The following is an 11,184-nucleotide window of genomic DNA, read 5'->3' as shown; positions in this document are numbered from 1 at the left end:
GAAATGCCCGCGGTACTTTTAGGGTGTCCCTATTTAAATAGCGCCTCTTCACTTAAGTCCTAAACACATTTAAAGCTTCAGTTATGAGCTTGGATTGCTATACATATCCCCTTGTTTCGCAATTGTTTGATAAATTTCAAATCTTCATAAATTTTATCAGTATATTTTCAATATGAACGAATAGCACCGATTTTTTCCTGTTTTTGGGCTGAAAATACTTTATTTAATATTCATTTTGGGTTATTGTGGCAGAGGCTTTCAACTACGATTCTTACCCTTTTGTATTTTGCATATTTTTGTCATGCTTTAAGACATTTAAGAAAAAATAAAATTATTTTCCAGAAAATGATTGCTGCATAAACAAAGCCATTAAAATTAATGCGAAAATTTCTTCCTTGAGGGATGATTAAGTGATTTAATTCGAAAGATGAAATCATAAGTTTTCATAACGAAAAATAAGTTTTAAGTCTGGTGTGGTTTAATAGACAAGGAAAATTTTGCCAGCTAATAGCCAAATTAAGTCTCAGCGGTTTAGCAAGCAGTAATAACGCACATTACGCTTTTCTACAACATCATGAAGTATTGAATAACAGCAAACACTGAAAAGGGTAAGCGGTCTGACAAGGGCGGGAATTTTAAAATTTGATTCCACCAATGAAATTCAGCATGTACTCGTCTGCCTATCAGAGAAGGCGGCAGTGCTATAAATACTCCCCGATTACGGGTAGGCGCTTATCGCTGTTGCTGCTCTCTTCTTGACTGGTGGGAGTTCCAGCCATGGCCCGGACAAAGCAGACGGCGCGGAAATCCACGGGCGGGAAGGCGCCCCGCAAGCAGCTGGCCACCAAGGCTGCCCGCAAGAGCGCGCCGGCCACGGGCGGCGTCAAGAAGCCGCACCGCTACCGGCCCGGCACGGTGGCGCTGCGCGAGATCCGCCGCTACCAGAAGTCCACGGAGCTGCTGATCCGCAAGCTGCCCTTCCAGCGCCTGGTGCGCGAGATCGCGCAGGACTTCAAGACCGACCTGCGCTTCCAGAGCTCGGCCGTCATGGCGCTGCAGGAGGCCAGCGAGGCTTACCTGGTGGGGCTCTTCGAGGACACCAACCTGTGCGCCATCCACGCCAAGCGAGTCACCATCATGCCCAAGGACATCCAGCTGGCCCGCCGCATCCGCGGCGAGCGCGCATAAGCCTTGTCTGAACGCTGTAATCTCTTCGGCAGAGGTGTTTAAAAACCAACACAAAGGCTCTTTTAAGAGCCACTCCATGCACAGTAAAAGGAGCTGTAACACTGCGAGATTTCTATTATGTTTACGGGAATGCTAGGACAGAAAAAAGTTAGTGAAGTATGCAATTGCGAGGTGAACAGAAATGTACCATGCCCGTTTAAATTCATGGATACTATGCTAAGACAAGTAGGAATTCTCTGTTGCGGGGAAGTACATAACGTTTTCTTAGCTAGGAAAAAAAAAAACTAAACTGTGTTAAAATCTGCCGGGGAATATACAAACGTGAAAGAAACCAAAAAAATTACCGCCTTGTCCGTCTCTACGCATCCCATCCGTCTCCTGTTTTTGCCGCTGGCTGCCGGCCGGCCCCTCATCTCCCTCTTCCGGTCTATTCCCTCGCCTCATCGCTTCCAAACCATACTGTGCAGGCATGGGGCCTTTAAAGCAACTGACAAAGCCCGAGAGAGCAAAGACGGCTCGGGACGGGGCAGCGCGGTCCGGGCGGCGGCGGCGGCGGCGGCGGCGGCGGGAACGAGCGGTCCTGGGGAGCGGGGCCGGGAGGCGGGGCCCGCCCTCTGCGGGTCGTCATTGGCCGCGCGGAGAGCGCGGGCGGAGCCTGTCGGCGCTGCGGCGCTCGGGATTGGGCAGCGCGAGATTCGTCGCGCCATTGGGCTGCGCGTGCCCCGATGGGCGCCTCGGCCTATCAGGAGGCGGCGGCCGCGCGCAGGGAGGGGATATAAAGGCGGAGGGCTCAGGGCGGCTCTCAGTGGTGCGGTGTGTGCCGGTGTTGGTGGTCGTTGTCGGCAGGAGCGAGCGAGCGAGCGAGCGAGCGAGCGAAGATGTCCGGGCGCGGGAAGCAGGGCGGGAAGGCGCGCGCCAAGGCCAAGTCGCGCTCGTCGCGGGCCGGGCTGCAGTTCCCCGTGGGCCGCGTGCACCGGCTGCTGCGCAAGGGCAACTACGCGGAGCGCGTGGGCGCCGGCGCCCCGGTGTACCTGGCGGCCGTGCTGGAGTACCTGACGGCCGAGATCCTGGAGCTGGCGGGCAACGCGGCCCGCGACAACAAGAAGACGCGCATCATTCCCCGCCACCTGCAGCTGGCCATCCGCAACGACGAGGAGCTCAACAAGCTGCTGGGCAAGGTGACGATCGCGCAGGGCGGCGTGCTGCCCAACATCCAGGCCGTGCTGCTGCCCAAGAAGACTGAAAGCCACAAAGCCAAGAGCAAGTAAAGCAGGCGGGGGAAGCGTCGCGAGCCCAGCAGCGAAACCCAAAGGCTCTTTTCAGAGCCACCCACAGAGTCGCAAAAGAGCTCGAGATGCTGCGAAGCGGGTGCCGCTTGGGCGGTTGCTGCGTTCGTGTTTTTCTCGTGGGGGTTTGCGTTGTTGGGCTTGTCTTCACTGTGTGCAGCCCCGGCCGGTTGAGCGTGGCCGAATTTTCGTCGCCGACGGGGATCAGTGGGAGCAGTGTGTTGCCGGCGCGCGGGGAGCTGCTGGGCTGGCATGAGCGCGGGAGGAGGGGAGCGCGGAATGGGATCGGCGCAGCCGATGGTGGCCTGCGCGCGGGCTTTTGGAGATCGCCCGGGGGTTTTAGTCTCCCCAGTCACGGGCCCGCGTAAGCGGTGCTGCTAGCGGCGGCCGGGAGGAGTTGGTGGCCGTGTTCTCTCCAGGGCTTTCCCCTTAGCCGTGCAGCGATCCCTTTCCGAGAGTAAAGGGAACAAAGCTGCGGCGCCTGGTCGAGAGGTTAGGCTAGCGAGGTTTTCCGAAAACTATGGTTTTCACCTGTCTGGGTTGTGGTGGGTTAAGGGCTGCTCAGGGGCCGCAGCGGGGCTTACCGGAGCTGAAACACACGGGGCTAAGTAAAGCAGTTGTCATGGGAGGGAGAATACTGGAAACCAAAGCGCTTATAGACGAAGCGCTAGTACAGCAACGCAGCTCTTTTGAAAGACAAAGTGGGTGGCTCTTAAAAGAGCCTTTGTGTCTTTGTCGCGGTGATCCGGGTGGAGCGCAGAGTTTAGCCGCCGAAGCCGTACAGGGTGCGACCTTGGCGCTTGAGGGCGTAGACCACGTCCATGGCCGTGACCGTCTTCCTCTTGGCGTGCTCCGTGTAGGTGACGGCGTCGCGGATCACGTTCTCCAGAAAGACCTTGAGCACGCCGCGCGTCTCCTCGTAGATGAGGCCCGAGATGCGCTTGACGCCGCCGCGCCGAGCCAGGCGGCGGATGGCGGGCTTGGTGATGCCCTGGATGTTGTCGCGCAGCACCTTGCGGTGGCGCTTGGCGCCGCCCTTGCCGAGCCCCTTGCCGCCCTTGCCCCGGCCGGACATGATAACGCTGCTGCTACTGCTGCTCTCAGCACTGCTGCTGTAAGGCAGCGCGGTCCGCGCGGGAGTTTTTATGTGGAGCGGTCCGACCTGGTTGAGAGCAGGGGCGGACACGGCGGGCGGGGCCGGGCCTGCGCCTCCGCCCCTCTGGCCTCTCGCGGGCGCCTCCCCGGGGCCCCCGCTGCTCTCTCCGCGCCCGGCCCCGCATCCGTCTCCGTCCCCCCCGCCTCGCTCGCCCTACCCCAGCCTTTCGGTTTCCCCGAACCGCTTTATCCCTGCATGTTCCCCTGCGGTCGTGGGGTGAATGCCGAAACCCTTTTTATTTTTTATTTTTTCCCCTTGCCCTGATTCTGCGGCAGTGTCTTTGCACTGGGACAGTCTTTTCGACAATGTTGTGTTGGCCATGCTGACCATATCCTTTCACTTCTGATGTTCCATTGAGGCATTCGATATACTTAGACTTATTTGATAAACGTAAGAACTCTTCGGTCAGCTGCACGACCTTAGTGTAGTATATCTTGTATACCATGATGCATGAGGAATATCATGCCTAAGTGTATACTTCAGATAAGAAGCAAATGTTTTTCTCAAAGCTGGCCACGTCTGCTTCTCAGAGTATTGTATCAGTGGTGAATCTCCACTGAACTTTTTGAGCAATGAAGTGAAGACCTTTTATTTTCTATCCAAGTGTTTCCAGTGTTTGTTTCCCATTCACCCTTTAGCTTCTCTCTAGTGTTTGCTTCATGTTAAATTCCTGGCATCGTGGTGATACACAAAAAACATTGTATTTCCATTGGTTAATTGCTTCTAACTATGTTTAAATTATTAACATATGTCTAATGCACAACAACGGCTGTGCCAGCCGTGTTCATGTGTACCCCAATGTTTTCAAAGGTTTGACATAATTCTGAGTGCATACACTTTCTTTTATGTAATATGTTTTTCTTTCACAAGGGTATGTTGAAAGTGATGACACTGATATTTGTAATTGTCGTATAACTTCATGACTCTCAAAATCACTCATTATGACTTTTCAATCCATGCTTCATTTCTGTTGGCTATGCCTGCAGTCCTCCATTTGTAATTCAGGACCCACGGGATCTATGTTATTAACATAATTCCAATATGGAGAATTTGCCTGTGTTCTTCATGGACAAATACACACATCATTGCTCATACAGAGACAGAGGAAAGTCCTTGAAGGTGAAGGGCTTGGAAAGAGCTCTGTGAAGTCTGGCAAGCCTTTTTCTCATTGACTCTGTTTTGTGTTTTGTTTTTTTCGTTTTTTTTTTTCCTTAGTCACAGTGACTTCAGCATGGTAAGTCTGAAAAATGTGATAGGGTTTAAAAATATAATGGTGAAGTAATTGTTTCACAGCATATTTCTGTTCAGATATTTTATATAAGAATGTCTCAGTCTTGCCCTTAAGACCTATGATTCCTTTTATCTCTTCTTTTATATGACTTGCCATTCCCCCTTTTTCACCTGTATTATCTTCATCTCTGCAGCTACAGAGGAGGGTGTTCAGTTCACTCTCTTTCCTGGTGGGTGTTTTGTTCTAGTTCATGCATGTTTTCCAGCAGCATTTAATAACACAGGCATACACTGAGCAATATCAATGGATATCTCCACTATGACAGTCCATGTAGTACACAAGTCCACCACTCATTTGTCTGCCTATCGCTCCCACTCACCTATTCCTCAACCTTTTGATTTCTAATGCTAAAGCAAATCCCAAAACATGAAAAATGTTTGGTCCAGAGAAAGCAATTACTACACACAAAGAAGAAAAATCCATTTGTGGCTCCCTAATTCATTCCTGCCCCAAGACAACCCCTGTGACTCAGTAAGTCTCCAGCCTACAAAGCACTAAAATCTAAAGGACCACTTTGAGATTATCAGCTGTTGCTCTTATCCTCTTTATTTACTAGCCTCTGTCACAGTTGGGATATTGGTTCAGAAAAAAAGTTTCCTGTTAATTACTCGTTTTTTCAAGTGTTATAATTATGTCTCCAGCACGCAATTCAAAGAGAGCAGAATCTGAAGTCTGTCCTGCTCATAATGCCCATTAATTTCTCCCCACTCTGGATCCCTGCTGATACCACTAATTTAAGAAACAAGTTCTACTACTACTACACTGTGTATTCTTTCAACCTCTCCCAGACTTACAGCTTTTGTGCTTCCAGTACTAGCCCAATAGAGCTTGTGTGTCACTCAAGTTTGAAAGGACCATAACTAGATGACCCTGCTATCAAAGAAGAAGGTAAAAAGAAAAAAAAAAAAACACACAAAACCATAAACTAAAACTAAGACCATTCACTATGTAGGGACAGTAGTTACATGTGGTAAAAGGAAAATAATAGAAATCTAAACCCAAACAGACTTGAATATTAAGAAGCTGGGGGTTTTTTTATTAGTGTTAAAAAACCAAAAAAAACAAACAAAAATCAGCTCTTGTCTTCATCCACTGATGTGGCTGACAGTGATAACCCTTGGAAGGCTTTCCATGTACTTAAGCATGCCTAGGCTTGTTTTCTTCTAAAGAATTATTAAAGCAAGAACATACTGCAATTCTTTGTCCACTTAGATGTTGGTTTTATTTAGGTTCTTTCTTTCTCCATTTTTGTTTTATCGTGGTGAATATGTTATTAAAAAGACCATGCCTTAGATTTGGACAATTAACATTAGAATTGCTCAAATGTTCACCTTACTGATCACCAGGCCTCTTTCTTAACAACTTTGAGTAACTTCAGCTATTAAGTTTTCTTGTACATGTCTCCTTGCAGTTTGAGCAAGCCCAAAGCCCAGCAGGTTTCTCTTTACTTAGCACCTCTATACAGCTGGATGTCTGCTGATCCCTGCTCCTAGCTGATCCTTGCTTCTGGCCTTCTGTGCCAGTCTAGGTAACTACACAATTAAATGTCAGATGTTACAAACTACTAATCTCAAACAGCATACAAAAGTTATTACTCTATTCCCTATTTCAAAACCAAATCAACAAAATCTTGATAGCAATTGCAGTTCCAATTCAGAAAAAAAAAATCTGTGCCAAAAAGAACAAGATTTAGTTTTAATACGCTCATTACGGAAGCCAATATTTTCTGGGATCGAGGCAATTTGCAGGAAAAATAGATGAAATACATTCTTCTTGAATGTACCTAAACCATATATAAAGTCTCACAAGCCTCTGAGCTCGGATTCCTGACTTCCTAACCGTATGACAAGTTGCTGACCTCATTAATCTATTGGGGGGAAATTTAGGCACCTTCCAGCCCTCCCATCTGAACAACACACCGACCTGAGCTAGTGCTACTCTGGCACCAGACCATGGACTACGCTGATGCAAAGCATGTACTGTAAAAACATGAACTACAGCACAACACTTCCACAGTGAACAACTCTTCAAAACCTTTTTGCTCCCTTCTATGGGAAAACAGCTCTCAAATGCTAACATGCAATACTCCTGCTCTAGAAGGGTGGCACAAACAGCCTTGTCTAGAGCCAGCACCTTGCTTCACCTTTACACCTCTGATGAATCACAGGAAGGCAGCACCTCTTAAGGAGAGCACCCTCTTTGCATGGTGTGTTACACAGTGCTCTGGCTCTTAGCCTACATTGTGCCTGGGTGCCACTGTCAGTGCTGTGAGGAAACAAAAAATGAGTTGCCTGCCAACACAAATTTACCTGGAAGCGTGTCACATCAGTGTCTTGGGTGTCAACAGCCAGGAAAATGGCAGAGTACAGACCAGCTGGGCATGCATGATGTGTCCACGGACACTTTGTCCCTCCACGGGGTCCAAACCTGTTTCTGGCTGTAGTGGGAAGTGACATTTAGATTCATCATATTGCTCCCCACCAGAAGTCACAGACAGCACTGCCACAAAAGCAGGGAAGTGTGGCGGGCAGAAAATACACAGAAGTGCTGCAGTGCTGCAGGGAGGGAGAGTGAGCTGCTCAGCATCACTCCACTAGTCTGAGCAGCCAGGGTTCTGTGCTAATGGAGAGGCTGCTATGAAAAGACAGTGTGGTGTCACCCTTCCCTGGTGGACTACCTTACAAAATGCAGGTCAAAGTGAGGCACTTTTGATTCAGGAGGAGGCAATTTCTTCAGGGAGCCATAGATGATGCAGCTTCTGTTAATGTTGTTCACCTTTCAGGGATAATTTCTCTAAGGGCCTGAAACGTCCTCAGTCTCCCATTGATGATGACGTTCAAACCATGCCAGGGTGGTCCAGAACACAGTTTTTCAAGTGGCTTGGATTATTTTCAGAAGACCAAATTACTCTGAAATATAAATAATTATATTCTTTGATATCTGACTGAGGACATTTTCGCTGTGTGTGAAAAAAAGTAAAAAAGAAAAAAAAGCATTAAGCGAATAAACACACACACAGTAAAGAACAAAGTCCATATTTTTATCCTCATTAGCTGTTCTCAGAAAGGTTTTGGCCTCCTGCAATTTTGCTGACCTTTTTTTTTTTCTTTTTTTTTTTTTTTTGCTTTCCCAGGAAGTGTTCCCTTCCCAGCGCCTCCTAACTATAGACATATCCAGGTTTCAGAGTGTAGATTTTCAATTGCCAAATTACATGCCATGGCAATGAAGAAGGGAGGATACAACAGGCACCCCAACCCTTAACCAAGGGTACAGGGAGGAGTGTACAACATTCCAGGAAGCTGAGTCTGTGGACACAGTCATCCATTGCCCTACCCTATTTGCTCTGCTCTCTCTCTGCTCGCTCATACCCTGAATTTAAAACGCCTTATGTGACCTCAGAATATTTAGGAGCTTTACCAGCCATAGCAGCAGACACATTAGTATTATGTAGGCAGAGGCTTGTTCTGCTGAGCTGCAACAAGTTTGTAGTTTGGTAGATCTCACTTTAAAATTCCTTAGCTAAGTGTTAAAAGTTGCTAAACTGTGCCGGCTGGTTGGATCACGCAAGTGTTATTATATTTGAAACTCAGATGCAAGATGATGTCACTGAGGGCAAGTAAGGCATGGGTGTAACAACGCTGTAATAGTGTAATCACGGTTGAGGGAGCCCTTAGATGTCTTTCCTGTGGAACATGTATGTGGGAATGCAGCACGCAACGTAAAGGCCCTCACCTAAACCTCTCTGGAAATTGCCATTTGAAGCACGGAGAGGGGCTCTGGTGCCCGAGCTGTGCTTCCTGCAGCGTGTGAGAATGACTGACCACAGCACTCAGCTCCAGCAGGCACAGTAACCACACTGGTGGGGCTGGCTCTCATGCTAATGCCTCCTAACAAAATCGCTTGAGAACAACTCCTGTGCTACCTCTCCTTAATGCAGACATACCTAAATATAACCCACAGCTTATTTTCATAGGAACAAGCACTGGCAGGTCCTAAACTGCAGATGGGAACGTTTGATAGCTCTCAGGTGTAGTGCCAGCCCTTGGCTGTGGTTCCTGTGTCTCCTTGCTTATGCCAAGAGGTCTTAATAAGGTCTCAACTGCAAAACTTGTACAGATTGGGGTACCTGAAGGGAAGCAACTTGCAGGGAGGGCTCAGATTGCAGGCTTGCGATGTAGGGTGGCCTGCTGGGGTGCCCATAAGGTGGGAAGGATTGAAGACATTCATATCAAATAGACCTTACGGTGGTGCCTTCTCCAGAAGTATCTCTGAAGATCCTGATATTACTTTTTTTTTCTCTTATTGAATACAGAATTCTACCTCACTCTAGTCTCGTTGGGAAAAGCAAACTGCACATAATAGTCCATGTAGTGTCTTCTCAATTTTATTTTTTCACAATAGCCTGAATCTAAACCGGGATAATTTGCCTTCTTCATTTGCTCAGGTAGAGGTAAAACTTCCACTTCTGCCTTTTAGGTGCTCTTTCACCATATTTATTCTCTGCCTGAGTACATCTGTTCATTATTCTTTAACTATCTGTTCTGACTGCACAGCAAATCTTTTTACAATTGCCAAATGCACCTTCGCTTTCCAAAATATTGTTTCTGCATGTTTTTCTTTCACATAAAGAAGAGTATGTGTTCCAAGCAGCAATTCTACATCGGCAAAATTGTTATAACTCTTTGCTGAAAAACCATTAAAAAAAAAAGAGGAAAAAAAATATAGCTTCTCTGCCATGAAATCTCTGAAGTTACTTCACTTGAAATTACTAAATTGTAACTAGAGACCTGAAGCTGACACATATATACTTAGCAGACCTTTTTGTAAACAGGGAAAGGTTAGAAACTGCTGAGAGAAAAGCCAGGCAATAAAACTGAGATAGTGACCATTTATTTTAGCCACCTCAATTTTGCCACCAACAAATGTGAATGCAGACTATGTGAAGCCACAAATGAGACCCGGAATGTTTACTTTTCCTTCAGTGAAGACTACTGAACTAAATGTGTTCAAAATAGCAAGAATAAGCAAAAAGGAATTTTTCATTTTGCTGACATGTCACTCACAGTCTCTGCTTTCCCTCTGTCTATATGCAATGAAGTCTCTAGGCAACTGCTAAATTTCCTATCTTCCCAGCAATTCCTACCTTATTACACTATGCCACCAAATCAGTGGAAAGGTTCATTCACAGGTGTATATACACAGGGTAAAGGCCTCAGAACATTTCACTTTCATTTGGCAGTTTCTGAAGGTATTTCTGCAATACACACATCTGCTCCATTTAAGTAAGTCCTGTATTTTTACTTTGTGTTACATAGTATTCCCAAACGAGATCTCCACAGTCACGTTTTGATTAGCTCTTCTCTCAAGTATTTTCTCCCTAAAGCATTGCAGAGCTCAGGTGCTGTTTTGCTGCAACCTTTTTTATGGTATTTTACCATTATGGGATGGAGGTCACAATCTTTCCCTTCATTGCATTTATTCAAAATTTCAAATTCCCTAAAATATAATTTCACAGCAAGCTAAATCCCTCATCTTATACACATTTTATTTTTTTTAAAAATAGCCGTTGTAAATGAAACCATGACACAGAAATAGAATTACATTTCCCTACAACTATCTCCTCATACTCTCTGAATTTCTGGGCTCTAATATGCACTTCAATAGTGTATTCACATTATATGTTACATCAGGTAACACGAAAAGGGATGGTTGTAGTGTAGTCTTTGTGATTCTTCAACAACTAGAAAAGACAGTGAATAATACACTTTTTTTCATAATCAGTTAGAGATTAATGAAATATTAATCCAGAGCTCTGTTCTGTTCAGCGTATTACACCATCTTCCACCAGATACCAGTATTGATTGACTCCTTTCCTGGTTCTTTAGGAATGACCTATGGCCTGCCTCTCCCCTTGTAAAAACTCAGGTTATCACAAACTGCTCTAGTTCCTGCCATAAAAGTATTTCCTTATTTCAGTGATTCCTGTAAAATGCACAAATAATAATTAGGTGGGTTTTATTTAGAGTGAGAAGAGGATTCAGAACACAGAGGCTTTAGTTAAACCTTTGTCTAGCCATATTCTGGGAGACACATAAAGAAATCCAAACGGTAACGTGGTTTGAAATTCTACCACTTTTAGAGGAAATATTAAAAAATATACTATTCTTTGGGAATGAAGAGCGTGATTACTAAACTGCGATGCTCGTCCTTGCAAATCTTAAATTACCACAGACAAAGATAATTTCCATAAACAACAGAAGTTT

General features: G+C 46.2%; 3 protein-coding genes across 4 annotated transcripts; 2 read left to right on the top strand and 1 right to left on the bottom strand.

The window, feature by feature from the left end:
- Positions 1-478: 478 nt before the first annotated feature.
- Positions 479-1,591, top strand: LOC134043668 (histone H3). Its single transcript, XM_062492284.1, has one exon. The coding sequence runs from the start codon at positions 778-780 to the stop codon at positions 1,186-1,188; it is 411 nt and encodes a 136-aa protein (XP_062348268.1). The 5' UTR covers positions 479-777; the 3' UTR covers positions 1,189-1,591.
- Positions 1,592-2,060: 469 nt separating this feature from the next.
- On the top strand, positions 2,061-2,883 carry LOC134043675 (histone H2A type 2-C). 2 transcript variants are annotated; one of them, XM_062492296.1, is made up of 2 exons: positions 2,067-2,147; positions 2,253-2,883. In XM_062492296.1, the coding sequence occupies exons 1-2, from the start codon at positions 2,067-2,069 to the stop codon at positions 2,454-2,456; spliced, it is 285 nt and encodes a 94-aa protein (XP_062348280.1). In that variant the 3' UTR covers positions 2,457-2,883. The 2 variants fall into 2 exon arrangements, with proteins under 2 accessions (XP_062348279.1, XP_062348280.1); XM_062492295.1 differs by having other exon boundaries at positions 2,061-2,883.
- LOC134043686 (histone H4) lies at positions 2,884-8,344 on the bottom strand. The gene is made up of 3 exons (XM_062492311.1): positions 7,599-8,344; positions 7,231-7,358; positions 2,884-4,870 (listed from the first exon to the last, which is right to left on the bottom strand). Exon 3 carries the CDS (start codon positions 3,547-3,549, stop codon positions 3,238-3,240), a length of 312 nt encoding a protein of 103 aa, XP_062348295.1. The 5' UTR covers positions 3,550-4,870; positions 7,231-7,358; positions 7,599-8,344; the 3' UTR covers positions 2,884-3,237.
- Positions 8,345-11,184: the final 2,840 nt, after the last annotated feature.

The sequence above is a fragment of the Cinclus cinclus genome, chromosome 4 (genome assembly GCF_963662255.1).
Source record: "Cinclus cinclus chromosome 4, bCinCin1.1, whole genome shotgun sequence".
In the NCBI taxonomy this organism is placed as follows: Eukaryota; Metazoa; Chordata; class Aves; order Passeriformes; family Cinclidae; genus Cinclus; species Cinclus cinclus.
Note: the sequence above shows the minus strand (reverse complement) of the source record. Positions and strands in the feature narration are given on the sequence as shown.